The sequence below is a fragment of the Coregonus clupeaformis genome, chromosome 5 (assembly GCF_020615455.1).
Source record: "Coregonus clupeaformis isolate EN_2021a chromosome 5, ASM2061545v1, whole genome shotgun sequence".
Classification (NCBI taxonomy): Eukaryota; Metazoa; Chordata; class Actinopteri; order Salmoniformes; family Salmonidae; genus Coregonus; species Coregonus clupeaformis.
This window is the reverse complement of record NC_059196.1, coordinates 35,515,585-35,538,956: the sequence shown is the minus strand read 5'-3', so window position 1 is coordinate 35,538,956 and position 23,372 is coordinate 35,515,585. Positions and strand designations below refer to the sequence as shown.

At 44.2% G+C, this 23,372-nt stretch overlaps 2 protein-coding genes across 3 annotated transcripts in view; one reads left to right on the top strand and one right to left on the bottom strand.

Moving 5' to 3' along the window:
• The window catches only part of LOC121566955 (integrin-linked protein kinase), a 38,133-nt gene extending 24,267 nt beyond the window's left edge, over window positions 1-13,866 (bottom strand). The window contains exon 1 of the mRNA XM_041876907.2: window positions 13,781-13,866. The gene's annotated coding sequence lies outside the window, so the exon portion shown is untranslated. The remainder of the gene's footprint in view (window positions 1-13,780) is intronic.
• Window positions 13,867-14,080: 214 nt separating this feature from the next.
• The window catches only part of akt2 (v-akt murine thymoma viral oncogene homolog 2), a 15,025-nt gene continuing 5,733 nt past the window's right edge, over window positions 14,081-23,372 (top strand). The window contains exons 1-5 of one of the 2 annotated variants that reach the window (XM_041876904.1): window positions 14,081-14,165; window positions 20,544-20,694; window positions 21,665-21,796; window positions 22,086-22,197; window positions 22,479-22,629. In XM_041876904.1, coding sequence (XP_041732838.1) covers window positions 20,649-20,694; window positions 21,665-21,796; window positions 22,086-22,197; window positions 22,479-22,629 — 441 coding nt within the window. In that variant the 5' untranslated portion in view covers window positions 14,081-14,165; window positions 20,544-20,648. The other variant, XM_041876905.1, reaches the window with a different exon arrangement.

The following is a 23,372-nucleotide window of genomic DNA, read 5'->3' as shown; positions in this document are numbered from 1 at the left end:
TTCCTCCCTCTCTCTTAGACCTCCTCTGCCTCTCTTTTTCCCTCCATTCCTCCTCTGTATTCCAAGTATGTCTCCTTATGATAATACGGCACTTCTCCTGACATACAGTTGAAGTCGGAAGTTTACATACACCTTAGCCAAATACATTTAAACTCAGTTTTTCACAATTCCTGACATTTAATCCTAGTAAAAATTCCCTGTCTTTGGTCAGTTAGGATCACCACTTAATTTTAAGAATGTGAAATGTAAGAATAATAGTAGAGAGAATGATTTATTTCAGCTTTTATATATTTGATCACATTCCCAGTGGGTCAGAAGTTTACATACACTCAATTAGTATTTGGTAGCATTGCCTTTAAATTGTTTAACTTGGGTCAAACGTTTCAGGTAGCCTTCCACAAGCTTCCCACAATAAGTTGGGTGAATTTTGGCCCATTCCACCTGACAGAGCTGGTGTAACTGACTCAGGTTTGTAGGCCTCCTTGCTCGCACATGCTTTTTCAGTTCTGCCCACACATTTTATATAGGATTAAGGTCAGGGCTTTGTGATGGCCACTCCAATACCTTGACTTTGTTGTCCTTAAGCCATTTTGCCACAACTTTGGAAGTATGCTTGGGGTCATTGTCTATTTGGAAGACCCATTTGCGACCAAGCTTTAACTTCCTGACTGATGTCTTGAGATGTTGCTTCAATATATCCACATAATTTTCCTTCCTCATGATGCCATCTATTTTGTGAAGTGCACCAGTCCCTCCTGCAGCAAAGCACCCCCACAGCATGATGCTGCCACCCCCGTGCATCGCGGTTGGGAAGGTGTTCTTCGGCTTGCAAGCAACCCCCTTTTTCCTCCAAACATAACGATGGTCATTATGGCCAAACAGTTCTATTTTTGTTTCATCAGACCAGAGGACATTTCTCCAAAAAGTACGATCTTTGTCCCCATGTGCAGTTGCAAACCGTGGTCTGACGTTTTTATGGCTGTTTTGGAGCAGTGGCTTCTTCCTTGCTGAGCGGCCTTTCAGGTTATGTCGATATAGGACTTGTTTTACTGTGGATATAGATACTTTTGTACCTGTTTCCTCCAGCATCTTCACAAGGTCCTTTAATGTTGTTCTGGGATTGATTTGCACTTTTCGCACCAAAGTACATTAATCTCTAGGAGACAGAACGCTTCTCCTTCCTGAGCGGTGTGACGTCTGCGTGGTCCCATGGTGTTTATACTTGCGTACTATTGTTTGTACAGATGAACATGGTACCTTCAGGCGTTTGGAAATTGCTCCCAAGGATGAACCAGACTTGTAGAGGTCTACAATTTATTTTCTGAGGTTTTGGCTGATTTCTTTTGATTTTCCCATGATGTCAAGCAAAGAGGCACTGAGTTTGAAGGTAGGCCTTGAAATACATCCACAGATACACCTCCAATTGACTCAAATGATGTCAATTAGCCTATCAGAAGCTTCTAAAGCCATTACATCATTTTCTGGAATTTTCCAAATTGTTTAAAGATACAGTCAACTTAGTGTATGTAAACTTCTGACCCACTGGAATTGTGATACAGTGAATTATAAGTGAAATAATCTGTCTGTAAACAATTCTTAGAAAAATTACTTGTGTCATGCACAAAGTAGATGTCCTAACCGACTTGCCTAAACAATAGTTTGTTAACAAGAAATTTGTGGAGTGGTTGAAAAACGAGTTTTAATGACTCCAACCTAAGCGTATGTAAACTTCCGACTTCAAGTGTGTGTGTGTGTGTGTGTGTGTGTGTGTGTGTGTGTATATATATCTATCTCTCCTAATAAGCAACTCATTCTAAAATACTGAGAAATATTGACATTTCGTCAATCACAAATTACATGACCCTCCCCTTGACTAGATAAAATAATTACTAAACCCTCCACTTTACTGAAATTGAAAAATTATGACCCTCCCCCATTTTCCTCAAGGTAACCATTCTGTACATTTCGATCCGTCCCTAAGATGTATTTTTGGCTGGCTCCAAAACAGGCGGCGGAAGAGAGACAAGCCCCCTTAAAAGCCTTGGCCAATGCCTGTGGGCCCAAAGAGCGCTGGCAGCCCCAGGAGGGAGAGCCCAGGGGGACCCACCAGAAGACTGAGCCAGAGCGCAGATGGGTACGCCACTTCTCTCATTCTGCCATAGCCTGACCTCCTGTCACGACTTCCGCCGAAGTTGGTGCCTCTCCTTGTACGGGCGGCGTTTGGCGGTCATCGTCACCGGCTTTCTAGCTGCCACCGATCTATGTTTCTTTTTCCATTTGTTTTGTCTTGATTGTACACACCTGGTTCCCATTACATCATATTATTTCCCTATTTAACCCTCTGGTTCCCACATGGTTTTGTGCGTGTTTGTTCTTTGTTTTGTGTCTATGACTTATGTGAGCTGGTGTGTTTTCCCTGCGTGGAAATTAGTGTTGTTTATTTTTCAAGTAGTGTTGTTTATTTTTCACTCCTTCCTAGGGTACCGCCTGTCCGCGTCAGGGGTGGAGATGGAGAATGACCCCATTTCAGCCGTGCGTAATTGGACTACTCCAACCACGGTAAAGGAGGTGCAGCGGTTCTTAGGGTTTGCCAACTACTACCGGAGGTTTATCCGGGGCTTTGGTCAGATAGCGGCTCCCATTACCTCCTTGCTGAAGGGTGGACCGGTGCGACTGCAGTGGTCAGCTGGGGCGGACAGGGCTTTTGGTCACCTGAAGGCTCTGTTTACATCTGCTCCCGTGCTGGCTCATCCTGATCCCTCCTTGGCATTCATAGTAGAGGTGGACGCGTCCGAGGCTGGGATAGGAGCTGTGCTGTCTTAGCGCTCGGGTACGCCACCAAAGTTCCGCCCCTGTGCATTCTTTTCGAAGAAGCTCAGCCCGGCGGAGCGAAACTATGATATGGGGGACTGGGAGCTGTTAGCTGTTGGCTTGAGGGGGCTAAACACCCTTTCCTCATTTGGACTGACCACCGCAATCTGGAGTACATCCGGGCGGCGAGGAGACTGAACCCTCGCCAGGCAAGGTGGGCCATGTTTTTCACCCGTTTTCTTTTCACCCTATCCTACAGACCAGGTTCTCAGAACGCTAAGGCAGACGCACTGTCCCGGATGTATGACACAGAGGAGCGGTCCACGGATCCCACTCCCATACTTCCGGCTTCTTGCCTAGTGGCACCGGTGGTATGGGAGGTTGACGCAGACATAAAGCGGGCGTTACGTACGGACCCACCCAGAGTCCAGTTGGGCGTCTGTATGTTCCGTCTGATGTCCGCGATTGATTGATCTGTTGGGCCCACACGTCACCCTCCTCTGGTCATCCTGGCATCGGTCGGTCAGTGCGCTGTCTTAGTGGGACGTACTGGTGGCCCACTTTAGCTAAGGACGTGAGGGTTTATGTTTCCTCCTGCTCGGTGTGCGCCCAGTGCAAGGCACCTAGACCTGCCCAGAGGGAAATTACAACCCCTACCGTTCCACAACGGCCGTGGTCACACCTATTGGTGGACTTCGTGACGGATCTTCCTCCGTCACGAGGTAAGACCACGATCCTGGTCATTGTGGATCGGTTTCCTGCCGTCTCCTTCCTTTGCCCGGTCTCCCTACGGCCCCACAGACTGCGGAGGCCCTGTTTACCCACGTCTTCCGGCACTATGGGGTGCCTGAGGATATAGTGTCTGATCTGGGTCCCCAGTTCACATCGAGGGTCTGGAGGGCATTCATGGAACGTCTGGGGGTCTCGGTCAGCCTGACCTCAGGTTTTCACCCCGAGAGTAATGGGCAGGTGGAGAGAGTTAACCAGGATGTGGGTAGGTTTATGCGGTCCTATTGCCAGGACCGGCCTGGGGAGTGGGCGGCTTTCATCCCCTGGGCAGAGATGGCCCAAAACTCCCTCTGCCACTCCTCCACTAACATGTCTCAGTTTCAGTGTGTAATAGGTTATCAGCCAGTCCTGGCACCGTGGCATCAGAGCCAGATCGAGGCACCTGCGGTGGATGAATGGTTTCAGCGCTCGGAGGAGACATGGGATGCTGCCATCAGGCGACAGAAGGCGAGCGGCGACCGCCACTGCAGTGAGACCCTGGTGTATGCACCGGGGGACCGGGTCTGGCTCTCGACCCCAAACCTGCCCCTTCGCCTGCCCTGCCGGAAGCTGGGTCCGCGGTTTTTGGGGCCATTTAAAGTCCTTCCGCCGAAGTTGGTGCCTCTCCTTGTTCGGGCGGCGTTCGACGGTCGTCGTCACCGGCTTTCTAGCTGCCACCGATCTACGTTTCTTTTTCCATTTGTTTTGTCTTGAATGTACACACCTGGTTCCCATTACATTATATTATTTCCCTATTTAACCCTCTGGTTCCCACATGCTTTTGTGCGTGTTTGTTCTTTGTTTTGTGTCTATGACTTATGTGAGCTGGTGTGTTTTGCCTGTGTGGAAATTAGTGTTGTTTATTTTTCAAGTAAAGTACAGTGAGGGAAAAAAGTATTTGATCCCCTGCTGATTTTGTACATTTGCCCACTGACAAAGAAATGATCAATCTATAATTTTAATGGTAGGTTTATTTGAACAGTGAGAGACAGAATAACAACAAAAATTCCAGAAAAACGCATGTCAAAAATGTTATAAATTGATTTGCATTTTAATGAGAAAAATAAGTATTTGACCCCCTTTCAATCAGAAAGATTTCTGGCTCCCAGGTGTCTTTTATACAGGTAACGAGCTGAGATTAGGAGCACACTCTTAAAGGGAGTGCTCCTAATCTCAGCTTGTTACCTGTATAAAAAGACACCTGTCCACAGAAGCAATCAATCAATCAATCAGATTCCAAACTCTCCACCATGGCCAAGACCAAAGAGCTCTCCCAGGATGTCAGGGACAAGATTGTAGACCTACACAAGGCTGGAATGGGCTACAAGACCATCGCCAAGCAGCTTGGTGAGAAGGTGACAACAGTTGGTGCGATTATTCGCAAATGGAAGAAACACAAAATAACTGTCAATCTCCCTCGGCCTGGGGCTCCATGCAAGATCTCACATTGTGGAGTTGCAATGATCATGAGAACGGTGAGGAATCAACCCAGAACTACACGGGAGGATCTTGTCAATGATCTCAAGGCAGCTGGGACCGTAGTCACCAAGAATACAATTGGTAACACACTACGCCGTGAAGGACTGAAATCCTGCAGCGCCCGCATGGTCCCCCTGCTCAAAAAAGCACATATACATGCTTGTCTGAAGTTTGCCAATGAACATCTGAATGATTCAGAGGAGAACTGGGTGAAAGTGTTGTGGTCAGATGAGACCAAAATCGAGCTCTTTGGCATCAACTCAACTCGCCGTGTTTGGAGGAGGAGGAATGCTGCCTATGACCCCAACAACACCATCCCCACCGTCAAACATGGCGGTGGAAACATTATGCTTTGGGGGTGTTTTTCTGCTAAGGGCACAGGACAACTTCACCGCATCAAAGGGACGATGGACGGGGCCATGTACTGTCAAATTTTGGGTGAGAACCTCCTTCCCTCAGCCAGGGCATTGAAAATGGGTCGTGGATGGGTATTCCAGCATGACAATGACCCAAAACACACGGTCAAGGCAACTAAGGAGTGCCTCAAGAAGAAGCACATTAAGGTCCTGGAGTGGCCTAGCCAGTCTCCAGACCTTAATCCCATAGAAAATCTGTGGAGGGAGCTGAAGGTTCGAGTTGCCAAACATCAGCCTCGAAACCTTAATGACTTGGAGAAGATCTGCAAAGAGGAGTGGGACAAAATCCCTCCTGAGATGTGTGCAAACCTGGTGGCCAACTACAAGAAACGTCTGACCTCTGTGATTGCCAACAAGGGCTTTGTCACCAAGTACTAAGTCATGTTTTGCAGAGGGATCAAATACTTATTTCCCTCATTAAAATGCAAATCAATTTCAAACATTTTTGACATGCGTTTTTCTGGATTTTTTTGTTGTTATTCTGTCTCTCACTGTTCAAATAAACCTACCATTAAAATTATAGACTGATAATTTCTTTGTCATTGGGCAAACGTACAAAATCAACAGGGGATCAAATACTTTTTTCCCTCACTGTACAGTGGGGGAAAAAAGTATTTAGTCAGCCACCAATTGTGCAAGTTCTCCCACTTAAAAAGATGAGAGAGGCCTGTAATTTTCATCATAGGTACACGTCAACTATGACAGACAAAATGAAAATCACATTGTAGGATTTTTTATGAATTTATTTGCAAATTATGGTGGAAAATAAGTATTTGGTCAATTACAAAAGTTTCTCAATACTTTGTTATATACCCTTTGTTGGCAATGACACAGGTCAAACGTTTTCTGTAAGTCTTCACAAGGTTTTCACACACTGTTGCTGGTATTTTGGCCCATTCCTCCATGCAGATCTCCTCTAGAGCGGTGATGTTTTGGGGCTGTCGCTGGGCAACACGGACTTTCAACTCCCTCCAAAGATTTTCTATGGGGTTGAGATCTGGAGACTGGCTAGGCCACTCCAGGACCTTGAAATGCTTCTTACGAAGCCACTCCTTCGTTGCCCGGGCGGTGTGTTTGGGATCATTGTCATGCTGAAAGACCCAGCCACGTTTCATCTTCAATGCCCTTGCTGATGGAAGGAGGTTTTCACTCAAAATCTCACGATACATGGCCCCATTCATTCTTTCCTTTACACGGATCAGTCGTCCTGGTCCCTTTGCAGAAAAACAGCCCCAAAGCGTGATGTTTCCACCCCCCATGCTTCACAGTAGGTATGGTGTTCTTTGGATGCAACTCAGCATTCTTTGTCCTCCAAACACGACAAGTTGAGTTTTTACCAAAAGTTATATTTTGGTTTCATCTGACCATATGACATTCTCCCAATCCTCTTCTGGATCATCCAAATGCACTCTAGCAAACTTCAGACGGGCCTGGACATGTACTGGCTTAAGCAGGGGGACACGTCTCGCACTGCAGGATTTGAGTCCCTGGCGGCGTAGTGTGTTACTGATGGTAGGCTTTGTTACTTTGGTCCCAGCTCTCTGCAGGTCATTCACTAGGTCCCCCTGTGTGGTTCTGGGATTTTTGCTCACCGTTCTTGTGATCATTTTGACCCCACGGGGTGAGATCTTGCGTGGAGCCCCAGATCGAGGGAGATTATCAGTGGTCTTGTATGTCTTCCATTTCCTAATAATTGCTCCCACAGTTGATTTCTTCAAACCAAGCTGCTTACCTATTGCAGATTCAGTCTTCCCCAGCCTGGTGCAGGTCTACAATTTTGTTTCTGGTGTCCTTTGACAGCTCTTTGGTCTTGGCCATAGTGGAGTTTGGAGTGTGACTGTTTGAGGTTGTGGACAGGTGTCTTTTATACTGATAACAAGTTCAAACCTGTGCCATTAATACAGGTAACGAGTGGAGGACAGAGGAGCCTCTTAAAGAAGAAGTTACAGGTCTGTGAGAGCCAGAAATCTTGCTTGTTTGTAGGTGACCAAATACTTATTTTCCACCATAATTTGCAAATAAATTCATTAAAAATTCTACAATGTGATTTTCTGGAAAAAAAATTCTCAATTTGTCTGTCATAGTTGACGTGTACCTATGATGAAAATTACAGGCCTCTCTCATCTTTTTAAGTGGGAGAACTTGCACAATTGGTGGCTGACTAAATACTTTTTTTCCCCACTGTATGTTGTTTACTCAGTTCTGTGTCCTGCGCCTGACTCCGTCCTACCGCTGCACATTGACACTTGACACCTCCCTTCTATTCCATTTCCTCTTCCCTGTGTTAACGCTCTTCCGTCTGTTCTGGAGTTGAATCATTAGTCCAAACAGTAAAATTTGAGTTTCTATTGGACAAATTTAGTGAGGTTCCGTTCAGTTTGCTTCCGTTTAAGAAATGTTTTGCAACAGAATCGGCGTAATGAATAGACCCCAGCTGTGAAGGCCCACATTCAAGTGCCTATACTCATCTCTGTCTCTCACCCTGTTGAATGCTCTTTCTAGTCTTCATGCCTCAAGTACGCTTCAGATCAAATCCTTTATTGAAGTCTAAGAACAGTATGTGGAGTCTCCATATTAATGCACTCTTAACAATACCTTATGTATATGAATTTTCCAAACTGTTTAAAGGCACAGTCAACTTAGTGTATGTAAACTTCTGACCCACTGGAATTGTGATACAGTGAATTATAAGTGAAATAATCTGTCTGTAAACAATTGTTGGAAAAATTACTTGTGTCATGCACAAAGTAGATGTCCTAACCGACTTGCCAAAACTATAGTTTGTTAACAAGAAATTTGTGGAGTGGTTGAAAAACGAGTTTTAATGACTCCAACCTAAGTGTATGTAAACTTCCGACTTCAACAGTACATCTTGTTCTTGCCTTGTCAAGGGACGCCATTTAACCTGCTGTCACAATCTCCGTACAATCCAAGATACATTTCCGTTCCTCCAGGGCACGTTTTTCCCTCAGGTTTTAATGACACCTTTATTCTAGGCCTAGCTGTATATTTTCATTTCACCGACCCAAACATGACAACAAAAATGTCCATTAAGAAGGCTCTGCTGGGTGGGTCCAACTGTGGGGAAGATGAGAGTTTGAGGAGAGGACAGTGAAAGTACCCTCTAGACTTAATGATGAAAAGCTTTTATTGTCTGTGGCCATGCATCTTGGATGGTAATTCAAAGATAGTAAGGAGTTTTACGCTTTGAGAATATGTAATAAATAACTTGTAAATGCAATGATTCATCATTCCCACTAGGTGGCAGTATAAACCAGTTATTCTCTACAGTGTTAGGCAGATGAGCAGAAGAGCCAGAGCCCCCAAACTGCCTGCAGCCTGTTAAAGATTCACAGAAACATTTGAAAGAGTAAAGAAGATGACATTTAATTCTGATTGTCTCCTTCTCTCCAGGGGTTTAGGGGTGTTCCACTGTGTTACATTAGAATATATTATGCCTCAGAAATCAAGGATACAGGCAGTCTTAATGAGGATGAGACAGAAAGCCACAAACTCACTCATGAATTTGCTCATTTAGACACATTTACACTTGTTCTCGCTTGCTGAAACACACACACACCAGACTGACTGCATACATTTGACCCGCTCGAATGCACCCATTCTCTTTGGTTGTAGGACTGACCAGGACAGAACCTCCACACTTGGGGGATGAAAGCCTCTCTGTAATAAACTGAGCAGAGGATGCATTCTATTCTCTCCTGATTCAAGCACATTGGAAATCAGAAGAATAACATTTTACATTTACATTTTAGTCATTTAGCAGACGCTCTTATCCAGAGCGACTTACAGTTATTTTTTTTCATACTGGCCCCCCGTGGGAATCGAACCCACAACCCTGGCGTTGCAAACGCCATGCTCTACCAACTGAGCTACATCCCTGCCGGCCATTCCCTCCAATTGTGCGCCGCCCCATGGGTCTCCCGGTCGCGGCCGGCTACGACAGAGCCTGGATTCGAACCAGGATCTCTAGTGGCACAGCTAGCACTGCGATGCAGTGCCTTAGACCACTGCGCCACTCGGTGACCTATAATAATAGGTCACCGAGTAACCACAGAATCTGTATTTTGTATTTAGGAAACAAAAGGCTAAATACATTTCTAAAGCAACATTTATTTGTATTTTTATATTTTCTTCCTCTGTTCCCATTCCTCAAAGAAGGAACATGTCGGTCAATACAGAATGCAGCACTAGTAGAGATCCTAATTATATGGCAACTCCTCTCAGGTGCAACGGCAGTGTATACAGTCATTATGGGCGTTCTAGTGGATCACTCTTGTCAAGTCCATGACCATCACTGATCACAGCCTTTCAGTGTGTTGCATTATGGGGATAAACATGGTCTGACTTGCACCTACATGTCGACTGCGTGAACTTTACAAAAATCATGTGATCAAAGGTCATGACATTTTTACTACAGTCAACTGCAAGTTTCTGCAGTTGCTCTTCTCCAACTTCATCCTGCAGCCATCGCCTGCATTGTGGGAGGCTCTAATGTCAACCAATCATTATGGTGTTTTTGTTTGACCCACATGGCCAAAGACATGACTGAAACCGGATCCAATTTTGCCGCGATTCATGTATTCAGTGGATATACAAATTAATGTGATATTTGACGCTCTCTCTCACTAATTGATTGTGCAATCTACACACATATGATTTCAGTTTGTGAGAGTGTGATATGGGGGTTAGAGACATGTTTATTTCAACATTATAAACTTTTATGAACAATGGCAACACTACCAGGTTGATCTGAGCCTTGCCTTTGGAAAACTACATTAGTGTCCTACTTTCAGCTGTCGCAGATGCACCACCCCTAGGTGCTTTTAGTAACATGGGTGTATTTACATACACTAGCAATGTCCCCAAAAAGTTATTCATTTTTTGTCCACATAAGGCACACGTGCAGGACTTTTATTTTGACATGAGGTAAGCAGAGGGGAAGGGAAAGGGGGATACCTAGTCAGTTGTACAACTGAATGCATTCAACTGAAATGTGTCTTCCGCATTTAACCCAACCCCTCTAAATCAGAAGACCCATACTTTCATGGCTGCTTCAGGGAGACATGTGAGGGATCAATGGCGGAAGCAGAAGCACTGCTTGATTCTGTTGGCGCGAGTGAAGCTGGAGGAAATGAGTGGAATACTGTAACATCTAAGAATGGAGCTAAAAGAGCTGAAGTTGCAAATCAATATAAGCATCGGTATGATAATGCCTCATTCCTTGTTGGAGTGCATTTCATGCATGTTTTTTTGGGAAACCCGTTTGCGGTCACAAAGATGGTGAAGGATGCATTGGGAGAAGTGGAGTCAGTCAGTGACCAGGAGTGGTATGATGTTCATTTATTGTGTGTCAAAAGAACAAAAGGAGAAAGCACTGTGCATGTACAAATTATTGATGCATGAAGTGGAATGCTATGATTATCGGACTAGGGCACCGATAAAAGTTGTCATATCTGGCGTCTCAATGGATATTGAGGCTTCATGGTTTAAGATGAACATGCCAGGAATAGTTGATTCACATCGCTTAACCTGCACTGTGAATGGAAAGGAGGAAAGCCTTTCTGTATTATTGATGTTTGATTAAGAATTTCTCCCGACCCATGTAAAGCTAGGATATATGAGATATGTGGTGCGAGCTTCTGTACAAAAGCCACTCCAACGTCATAAATGTTAAAAGTTTGGCCACGTGTCAAGTGTTTGCAAATGGAATATAATTGTTGAAGAGTCTGAGGATGCAAGGTGTTGCAATTGTGATGGGAATCACGTTCCCAGAGGGCCCTGTTAGGGTGATTGAAGGGTCAAAGTAGGATGGATCAGGGCTGTCGAGAAGGACTTCTATGCAGAGGCAGTGAAAATGGTCAAAGCAGCGAGCAGAGATAATGAAGGTATGGCAGTGGATGCCCAACAGTCTGTGGATGTCAGTCAGTTGAGAGATCTTGAAATACTAATCGTGAAGAAAGTTGATTTTGGTACATTTATTGAGCAGGTGATTAATTGTATAGGACAAACTAACAAAAAAATAGAAGAAACTGGAAATCATTGTGAAAGCGGCTAAAAGGTTATTGGATCTACAGAATTTCACGGCTGAAACGTTGCAGGGAATACTGTCTGAAGATGCTTCCACCTCTGACACCAGCCTGTGTAGGGATCTGAGTACAGTGAAGGAGTACATTGACTTTTTTATGTATTTATTTTTTACAACATGAGTGTGTTTTTATTTATTTATTTATTTATTTATATATATATATATATATATATATATATATATATATATATATATATATATAAAAAATAATACCAGTCAAAAGTTTGGACACACCTACTCATTCAAGGGTTTTTCTTTATTTTTACTATTTTCTACATTGTAGAATAATAGTGAAGACATCAAAACTATGAAATAACACATATGGAATCATGTACAGTCGTGGTCAAACGTTTTGAGAATGACACAAGTATTGGGCTTCACAAAGTTCGCTGCTTCAGTGTTATGAGATATTTTTGTCAGATGTTACTATGGTATACTGAAGTATAATTACAAGCATTCCATATGTGTCAAAGGCTTTTATTGACAATTACATTAAGTTTATGCAAAGAGTCAACATTTGCAGTGTTGACCCTTCTTTTTCAAGACCTCTGCAATCTGCCCTGGCATGCTGTCAATTAACTTCTGGGCCACATCCTGACTGATGGCAGCCCATTCTTGCATAATCAATGCTTGGAGTTTGTCAGAATTTGTGGGGTTTGTCCACCCGCCTCTTGAGGATCGACCACAAGTTCTCAACGGGATTAAGGTCTGGGGAGTTTCCTGGCCATGGACCAAAAATGTCGATGTTTTCTTCCCCAAGCCACTTAGTTATCACTTTTGCCTTATGGCAAGGTGCTCCATCATGCTGGAAAAGGCATTGGTCATCACCAAACTGTTCTTGGATGGTTGGGAGAAGTTGCTCTCAGAGGATGTGTTGGTACCATTCTTTATTCATGGCTGTGTTCTTAGGCAAAATTGTGAGTGAGCCCACTCCCTTGGCTGAGAAGCAACCCCACACATGAATGGTCTCAGGATGCTTTACTGTTGGCATGACACAGGACTGATGGTAGCGCTCACCTTGTCTTCTCCGGACAAGGTGTTTTCCGGATGCCCCAAACAATCGAAAGCAGATTCATCAGAGAAAATGACTTTACCCCAGTCCTCAGCAGTCCAATCCCTGTACCTTTTGCAGAATATCAGTCTGTCCCTGATGTTTTTCCTGGAGAGAAGTGGCTTCTTTGCTGCACTTCTTGACACCAGGCCATCCTCCAAAAGTATTTGCCTCACTGTGCATGCAGATGCACTCACACCTGCCTGCAGCCATTCCTGAGCAAACTCTGCACTGGTGGTGCCCTGATCCTGCAGCTGAATCAACTTTAGGAGACGGTCCTGGCGCTTGCTGGACTTTCTTGGGCGCCCTGACGCCTTCTTCACAACAATTGAACCTCTCTCCTTGAAGTTCTTGATGATCCGGAAAATGGTTGATTTAGGTGCAATCTTACTAGCAGCAATATCCTTGCCTGTGAAGCCCTTTTTGTGCAAAGCAATGATGACGGCACGTGTTTCCTTGCAGGTAACCATGGTTAACAGAGGAAGAACAATGATTTCAAGCACCACCCTCCTTTTAAAGCTTCCAGTATGTTATTCTAACTCAATCTGCATGACAGTGATCTCCAGCCTTGTCCTCGTCAACACTCTCACCTGTGTTAACGAGAGAATCACTGACATGATGGCAGCTGGTCCTTTTGTGGCAGGGCTGAAATGCAGTGGAAATGTTTTTGGGGGATTAAGTTCATTTTCATGGCAAAGAGGGACTTTGCAATTAATTGCAATTCATCTGATCACTCTTCATGACATTCTGGAGTATATGCAAATTGCCATCATCAAAACTGAGGCAGCAGACTTTGTGAAAATTAGTATTTGTGTCATTCTCAAAACTTTGACCACGACTGTAGTAACCAAAAAAGTATCTCAGTTTTTACCCCACCCAGTAGGTGGCGGCAATACACCTTTTGGGATGTAGTAACCTTAAAGAAGAAGAAGGGACATTTGTCTACGTTCCACGTCTGTTTAATAATACAGTCCTTTAGATATTTTGTCTCAAATTTCCCCTTCCAAAATGACCAATTGTCCTGCCCAGTAAGTTTAAATGGAATTATATTTAACTTCTGGCTTCCCATTGACTGTTTTTGTGAAACCTAATACAATTGAAAGCAACGCTAGTAAATGTAAATACACCCCCGTTGCTAAAAGCACCTACCCGACTTCACTCCTCGACTTTCGTCTGCAGTGGGTTGCTTGCCTTACTACTCAAACGCGTCCTTTGAGTGGCAGTGGTCACGTTCATGAACTAATGGTGCTTTCAAAACAACTGGGAACTCGGAAAAATAACGAGGTGAAATCATGACGTCAGTGATCTTCTGGTCGGAAAGTCGGAGCTCAAGAAAGATGCCCGAGTTTCCGACATGGAATTCCATATTGGATGACCGTTCAAAAGATTTTTCCCCAGTCAGAAATCGATTTCATGTAGGGAGGCCTCGCAACGTCATATCCTGTTTGTGCGCGTGTGGAGGGTTGCTGTTCTGTCTGGTTTGGACGAGGCCTGCTGATATAACTGAAGCAACAGCAATAACAGGGGACCGAAGGTAAAAGCAAATATTGTTGTAACGTAAAAGGGAGAACAATAATACCGGGAAAATGAATACATATGAACTGTAAATCCAAATAATAACGATTTGTAATTCTTTAAAAGTTGACTAGTAACAACTAACGTACAATTCGCGAGTTTACCCGACCCATCCGTTTTACTGGCTTGCTAGCTAACGTTATGCTAAGTTAGCTAGCTAACCTGCAACAACACGCCGCCGTTGTGGGAAGAAAAACAAGCTCAGCGGGCATTCGTTGGTTATTTTTTGGTGGCTGTGTGATCACTGGCAGAGATCAATACACCAGCTTGGAGAATCTGCAGAGGATTTGCTACTTCGTGAGTAATCCCGTTTGCTATTATTTCGGGGGAACGGTCTCTTTGGCTAAGATAGCTAAAGAAGTCAAGGTAAGGAGCTCATCATCAGTCGACGCAGAACTCGAATGATTGATAGCTAGCTGTTCGGAACAAACTAGCGATTGTTATGGCAGTAAACCGTTAACTTACTATTCAATTCAATTCAAAGGGCTTTACTGGCATGGGAAACATATGTTTACATTGCCAAAGCAAGTGAAATAGATAATAAACAAAGGTGAAATTAACAATAAAAATGAACAGTAAACATTACTCACAAAAGTTTCAAAGGAATAAAGACATTTTAAATGTCATATTACTGTGTTATAATGATGTGCAAAAAGTACAAAAGGGAAAATAAATAAATATAAATATGGGTGGTATTTACAATGGTGTTTGTTCTTCACTGGTTGCCCTTTTCTTGTGCCAACAGGACACAAATATTGCTGCTGTGATGGCACACTGGTATTTCACCCAATAGATATGGGAGTTTATCAACTTTGGATTTGTTTTAGAATTATTTGTATGTCTGTGTAATCTCAGGGAAATATGTCTCTAATATGGTCATTCATTTGGAAGAAGGTTAGGAAGTGCAGATCAGTTTCCACCTCATTTTGTGGGCAGTGTGCACATAGCCTGTCTTCTCTTGAGAGCCAGGTCTGCCTATGGCGGCTTCTCTCAATAGCAAGGCTATGCTCACTGAGTCTGTACATAGTCAAAGCTTTCCTTAATTTTGGGTCAGTCACAGTGGTCAGGTATTCTGCCACTGTAATCTCTGTTTAGGGCCAAATAGCATTCCGGTTTGTACTGTTTTCTGGTAGATTCTTTCCAATGTGTCAAGTAATTCTCTTTTTGTTTTCTCATGATTTGGTTGGGTCTAATTGCGTTGCTGTCCTGAGGCTCTGTGAGGTCTGTTTGTGTTTGTGAACAGAGCCCCAGCACCAGCTTTCTTAGGGGACTCTTCTCTAGGTTAATCTCTCTGTAGGTGATGGCTTCATTATCGAAGGTTTGGGAATCGCTTCCTTTCAGGTGGTTGTAGAATTTAACGTCTCTTTTCTGGATTTTGATCATTCGCGGGTATCGGCCTAATTCTGCTCTGCATGCTTTATTTGGTGTTTTACGTTGTACATGGAGGATGGATGTTTTTGCAGAATTCTGCAAGCAGAGTCTCAATTTGGTGTTTGTCCCATTTTGTGAATTCTTGGTTGGTGAGTGGACCCCAGACCTCACAACCATAAAGGGCAATGGGTTCTATAAATTATTCAAGTATTTTTAGCCAGATCCTAAAGGAGCACCTTGCCTTGTCTCTCAGACCACGTTGGACCACCAACAGAGCCTGACTAATCAAGCCATGTGTTGTTGGTAAATATCAGTTTGTTTGGTTGATAACGTTAATGTGAATTAATTGGTCAGGTAGTCGGCTAACTAGCTAGCTAATTAACTTTGTCAAAGGTTACCGGCATCTTTGGCTTTATCAAAGATGTGGCTTTATCTTAGCATGTTTGCTAAGTAACTAGCTAAATGCTAATGTTAACGTTGTGTCTTGCGAACGTTGCTTAGTTAACGTTAGCTAGCTACGCTAGTTAGCTATTAATTTCAGTAGGCCATACAGGATGGCTAATTGTAACTTCATTTTGTAAACATCAGTCATTGGTAGCTAGGTAAGATAGCCAGGTGGCTCGCTAACCAGCACATTGTTCACAGCAGGTCCGGCAGAGGCAAACTCAGTTCGAAGAGTGTGTTATCTAACCATTATCCAGTTGTCATTGTTGTTCATTCACCCACACCTCCATGCAGTTGTCTCGTTTTATGTTAACAACATTTTGACTAGGGGCAGGTGTAGATATCGACCTAGCCGATTAAACTAAACTCCACGATTTACGATGAGTTGAGTCTGCTAATATCGATTTCAGGGTCACCGCTCGACGTAACGTTACTCTGAAAAGGCCCGGGCATTTGAGGCTTGCCCGCTTCATTTGAAGTAGCATAATTTGTTTCATTCAGTAACATTATTTAGCGAAGTTATGTAACCCACAACCTAGTTTTTCATTTAAAAGTAGCAACCCACCCACCTAGTTGATGCTGTTATTTGGTGCTGTTTGAAGTCTATCTGTATTTGAATTTATATAAATTCAAGTGGCTTACTGGTACCTAATTCCATTATCAAAATGAAGCCATTAAATAGCCCACAGATTTACACTTGATTATTTTAATAATAGATTTGGAATTGACTAAGTGGAAGGGATCCATTGGATTTGATCTCTGCAAACAATACAGTTCAAACAGACACATCAGTCACTTCTGTGTAATTTCAGGCCCCTCCCACTGTTTATAGTTTTATTGTGTTAACAAATAAACATTGAACATTTGACTAATCATCTCCCATCTCCCAATAGAATATGGTTAGATCTATGTAGCCTAGCCTGTAGCAGAACGTGTTGTCCATTGTGTTTCTAGGAACTGATAATGCTGGTTTCCCTGTGGGGAGGCAGGTAGCCTAGCGGTTAAAGGAACATTTCACCCAAAAACGCTCTCTCGGTATTTGTTTCATTAGTCTCTATTTTGAAACGTATACATCTTGAAAACTTGATTGCTGACATGCAAAACATTTTGGGACAATATCAACAATGGACTAATAGTTTTTGGGTGGAGTTTTCCTTTTAAGAACTTTGGGCCAGTAACCAAAGGTGGCTGGTTCGAATCCCCGAGCTGACTAGCTGGAAAATCTGCCGATGTGCCCTTCAGCAAGGCACTTAACCGTAATTGCTCCTGTAAGTCGCTCTGGATCAGCGTGTCTGCTAAATTACTAAAATGTATAATGTTATGTTATTTCTGCCATCTTGCGATGATCATGGAGCTGGGAAGCAGAATGTTTAGGATCCCCACAGACATCTGAGCTATTAGTAGATGTAGGGAAAAGCTCATCCTCAAAAGCGGAACAACTTTGCTTGTGATTCTTTGAAACTCACTCGTCAATGTATTGGCCAAGAGACCAGTTGACATGATGTGCTGCAGTTTGGATTGTGCTTGATAGGTCTAATCTGAGATTTGACACTGCAGTGTTCAGGCATGTTGCCCGTCTCTTGGATCAAAACAAATTGCCAGTGCCAAACCTGCAGAGAACCCATCTCATCTCTTTACCTGGCAACACCAGAGTACCAGTACTGTAGCCTACCTCCATCTGTCATTACGACTAGCATCATGCCATTTTCCTTTGTAATAATGTCAGTTGGAAGTCTGAGTAATGGGTAAACAAACCGAAAGAGGCGACAGCTCAAGCTAGCTGCAAAAGGTCTAGATTTGTTTCACCCACTAAGGTCATGGTTCTACCATGATGGTAGCACTAATTCTGTTTGTCTTGTTCCTCTAGAGCAGGTGTTCCCAAACTGGGGGGTCTGCAGGAACTCCACTTACTCTCTAAAGTTGGAATAGTAGAATGCACAAGGTGCAATTTTGAAATTGGGTAGTGCATCATCAGTTCTTCTGGTCATGTTTTCTAGCCCATAGATATTGTTGTAATTTTTTAGTCACTCATATCACATCAATACACATTAGACATGGCAAAATGTATAGAGTTGCGCGGGATGTTCCCCAATGCTAGAATGGAGGCTCAGAGTGAAAAAGTTTGGGAACCCCTGCTCTAGAGGACTTCACGTGTGTATGTGTTGGGTAAATGAGATAAGAAGCAGCAGCGGAGGGGTTGTGTAGCCTAGTTGTGTAACAGCCGGGTGGGCAGTGCATCACAAGGTGGGGATTATTTGGTAGTCCAGTGCGGTGCCCATGGTAACCGGGAGTACTGCCAACCTGTGCCAGGGCAGGCTGAGACGGGTGGCCACTGGGCAGAGCTGGCTGCAGAACAGACACAGACCTAACACTGTCTGGTGATGGGGATTCACATACACACGGCCAGGATCAGAAAGAGGAGTCAGTCAACACACAGACTTTATGAAAAACATGTCATCCTTGATCATCCAATTTTTTGCTCTCCTCACTTTACACCTGCATGCCTGTAAAGGCGTCCGCATGCTTCCCATCCAAAACAGATTGGAACAGTTAGAGCATGGTAATTATGACAACATTTTGTGACATTTTTCTTCGTTTTGATTTTCGGCACGGGGTTTTTCGGATGTTCGTGCACGCAACATTTTTTCTCAAGGCAAGCAGAAGTCTACGCCCCTTCGTCAGTGATGGGTAAACCGTAGGGATTCTTCAATTAAGTGTTTGTCATTCAACAATAGACAACTTGTTTTCATGCAAAAAAAATTCACTTGAGAAATACTCCACCAAACATCCTAGTTAGATGTAAAATTGTGCGACTAAGATCTCCTCTGCAAATACGTCAATTAATTACAGATTTCTTGAGCTATCTTAGATTAATTCTGACTATTTTGAGAGCCTTAAGAGGCTGCATTTCTGTTTACAATCCTCAGCAGTTCTCCAGTGGAAGTAGGGCAATTCCATGGTAACAGAATTACGTAGAGACTTCGATTTTTCACTTTCAAATGTATACCTAACAAAAACCATTGATTTTGACATTTAACAAACAATAGAACTATGCACGAGGACTACTTTTAACAATTTCCACAGAAAATGTTACAAAAACACATTTATAGTGCATTCTGAAAATATTCAGACCCCTTCCCTTTTTCCACATTTTGTTACGTTACGGCCTTGATTAAATTAATTTTTCCCTCATCAATCTACACACAATACCCCATAATGACAAAGCGAAAACAGGTTTTTTGACATTTTTGCAAATTTATGAAAAATGTAAAACCTACCTTATATACTTAAGTATTCAGACACTTTGCTATGAGACTCGAAATTTAGCTCAGGTGCATCCTTTTTCCATTGATCTTCCTTGAGAGTAAATTGAGAGCCCGGACTCAGTTTTTTATTTTTAATACATTTGCAAAAATGTCTAAACCTGTTTTTGCTTTGTGTGGGGGAAAAACAATTTAATCAATTTTTGAATACAAAATGTGGAGAAAGTCAAGGGGTCTGAATCCTTTCTGAATGCACTGTACAGGAAGAACTGGCAGATACAACGTTTGATAACAATATAAAACAGAGATTTTACCGTAATTCTGTTACCAATCTTTGCATCTGCACAGTTTTTCCAGTAAATGTGTTAGATTTTTTTGATTTACTGTGTAAATTGTTCAAAGTAGTCATTGTGCATAGAGTTGTATGGTTTGTTAAACTTTCAAGTCAATGTTTTTTGTTTGGCATACATTTTAAAGTGCAAAGTCTCCGCGTAATTCTGTTACCTTGAAATTGCCCAGTATTTTAAAGTGTCAGAATTGCATTAAGAGCGTATGTACCCACCCTTACTTGACCATTGTACAGGTGAGGTGATCACCAAGTCTAAAAAACGAAACATGCATTATTACTTTACGGGATGGAAAAACACTTAAGTGTAAACTTAAACAACTACAACCAGATATAAAGTATGTAGTAAAGATAATGGACCTATATATTTTTTAATAGTATAATCTTTGTTAGTTCTCGATCACCAAAATAAAAGCTAGACAGGCAGGGAGAATAAATTCCAAAAACAACGAATTTAGCAGTATTCATTTTATGTTTGAGCAAAAGAAAACAGCATTATCCATGGTGAAATCCATAGCATTGCAGGAAACTAGCTTTAAAACGGCAAAATGTTCTCTCAGCTTCATGTAGAATTGCAGGAAATTGGCTTAAAAATGCTACAATTTCTCTGCGGTGCCAAGATGGGGGGCCTCTATAATGTTCTCTAAAATGTAGCCGCCCTGACAACCAACCGCACTCATTGCCACGCCCTCTGCCATGCAACAGTGTTTTTCCTATTTGACAGTGCCTCTAATTTCCAGTGTAGATTACACACATCTTGGAAAAGTGACATTTATGTAATCGTCATGCAGCAATGATTTTCCATTGTCATACGCCTACACAGTGACATGTTGTCATGATCATCATCAGTATAAAGTTTTCATTTCATTTTTAATAATAAACAATGAAAATGGATCCTCTTTCTGTCCCCCAGGTATTGTGACACATTTTCGTCAGAGACACATCTGACGCCTTTCACCAACAGTCAGAGCTCCCCTTTCCCCCTATTCCCCCTGTGACCCCACCCTGACACCCCAGCATGAACGACATCAGTGTGGTCAGAGAGGGCTGGCTCCATAAGAGGGGTGAGCTGAGCTTCACTAGTCGCTGTCTCACTGTGTCTGTTACTCTGTTTCTAGGACTCTCTGTGTCCACTTTACTCACAATTAGTTCAACATAAACCCTAATATGTATGGCTCATGTGCCTCTAACCCCTCTCTAACTCCCTCTCTCCTCCCTCTCTCCCACCCTCTAACTCCCTCTCTAACTCCCTCTCTCCTCCCTCTCTAACTCCCTCTCTCCCCCTCTAACTCCCTCTCTAACTCCCTCTCTCCTCCCTCTCTAACTCCCTCTCTCCCCCTCTAACTCCCTCTCTCCCCCTCTAACTCCCTCCTCTAACTCCCTCTCTCCCCCCTCTAACTCCCTCTCTAACTCCCTCTCTTCCCCCTCTCTAACTCCCTCTCTTCCCCCCTCTAACTCCCTCTCTAACTCCCTCTCTTCCCCCTCTCTAACTCCCTCTCTTCCCCCCCTCTAACTCCCTCTCTAACTCCCTCTCTTCCCCCTCTCTAACTCCCTCTCTTCCCCCTCTAACTCCCTCTCTAACTCCCTCTCTTCCCCCTCTCTACCTCCCTCTCTTCCCCCCCTCTAACTCCCTCTCTTCTCCCCCCCTCCTCTAACTCCCTCTCTTCTCCCCCTCTAACTCCCTCTCTTCCCCCCCTCTAACTCCCTCTCTTCCCCCTCTAACTCCCTCTCTTCTCCCCTCTAACTCCCTCTCTTCTCCCCCCTCTAACTCCCTCTCTTCCCCCCTCTCTAACTCCCTCTCTTCTCCCCTCTCTAACTCCCTCTCCCCCCCAACTCCTTCTCTCAAACTCCATCTCTTCCCCCCCTCTAACTCCTTCTCTTCCCCCTCTCTAACTCCCTCTCTAACTCCATCTCTTACCCCTCTCTAACTCCCTCTCTCTAACTCTCTCTTCCCCCATCTCTCTTGCTCCCCACTTGCATTCTCTTCCCCCCTCCCCTCACTCATGCTCTTCTTCCTTCACCCCCCCCCTGCAGGAGAGTACATTAAGACGTGGAGGCCGCGGTACTTCATCCTGAAGAGTGATGGCTCCTTCATCGGCTACAAGGAGAAGCCAGAGATGTCGTCCGACCACAGCCTCCCACCCCTCAACAACTTCTCTGTGGCAGGTTGGTCTCTGTCATTTCTGGGCCAACTTCTAGAGCCTGGTGGTACTTGGATGAGAGTTGCCTGGTGGTGTTCACACAGATTGGCTCTCTCAATAGTTTTTGTTTGATTCCTTGTGTCCGTCAGCAGGAAGAAGTGTTTCCTCTCCTGGAATCCTCTCCTCACTTCATATGCTGATGTTTTGAGGAGGTGGAAATAAGACAGGAGGAGAGGAATTGAGGGAAGACTATTGAGATTCACCCGTTGTCTTCAGTAGCACACTGTAACCTCTCTATTACTCCCTGTCTGCAGAGTGCCAGCTGATGAAGACAGAACGGCCCAGGTCCAACACGTTTGTCATCCGCTGCCTACAATGGACCACAGTCATAGAGCGCACCTTCCACGTGGAGAGTAACGAGGAAAGGTGAGAACGGAAAGGTCCAGAGGCAGGGACAACATGGAAGAGTTGAATGGGTATTTGTTTCTCTGTAAACTGGGCAATGCCCTCTTTCTCCAAGTTGTATTATTTTTACTTCACCAACTTTCAGGATTAGAGGTCTGCAATTGACCCCATTAGGGACTTCAATTGACCTCACTAGTTAATCACCCTCATCCCCACCGTATCCACACACACTCACAGTCAATGTAGACTTCATGTCTTTTGGGCTTGAAGTGATCTACATTTAACCCCCTCTCCCCTTCCAGGGAGGAATGGATGCGGGCGATCCAAGCGGTGGCCAACGGCCTGAAGACGCGAGAGGAAGAGGCGCCCATGGACATCACGTTTGGCTCCCCCAGCGACTGCAGCGGAATGGAGGAGATGGAGGTGGCCATGTCCAAGTCCCGCAACAAAGTGGTCAGTGTCCTCCTATCCCCCTACCAACCTAGCAGATCTGTCAGTGTCCTCCTGTCTCCATACCAACCTAGCAGATCTGTCGGTGTCCTTCTGTCCCCATACCAACCTAGCAGATCTGTCAGTGTCCTCCTGTCCCCATACCAACCTAGCAGACCTGTCAGTATCCCCCTACCAACCTAGCAGATCTGTCGGTGTCCTTCTGTCCCCATACCAATCTAGCAGACCTGTCAGTGTCCTCCTGTCCCCATACCAACCTAGCAGATCTGTCAGTGTCCTTCTGTCCCCATACCAACCTAGCAGACCTGTCAGTATCCCCCTACCAACCTAGCAGATCTGTCAGTGTCCTCCTGTCCCCATACCAATCTAGCAGATCTGTCAGTGTCCTCCTGTCCCCATACCAACCTAACAGACCTATCAGTATCCCCCTACCAACCTAGCAGACCTGTCAGTGTCCTCCTGTCCCCCTACCAACCTAGCAGACATGTCAGTGTCCTCCTGTCCCCATACCAACCTAGCAGACCTGTCAGTGTCCCCCTACCGACCTAGCAGATCTGTCAGTGTCCTCCTGTCCCCATACCAACCTAGCAGACCTGTCAGTATCCCCCTACCAACCTAGCAGATCTGTCGGTGTCCTTCTGTCCCCATACCAATCTAGCAGATCTGTCAGTGTCCTCCTGTCCCCATACCAATCTAGCAGATCTGTCAGTGTCCTCCTGTCCCCATACCAACCTAACAGACCTATC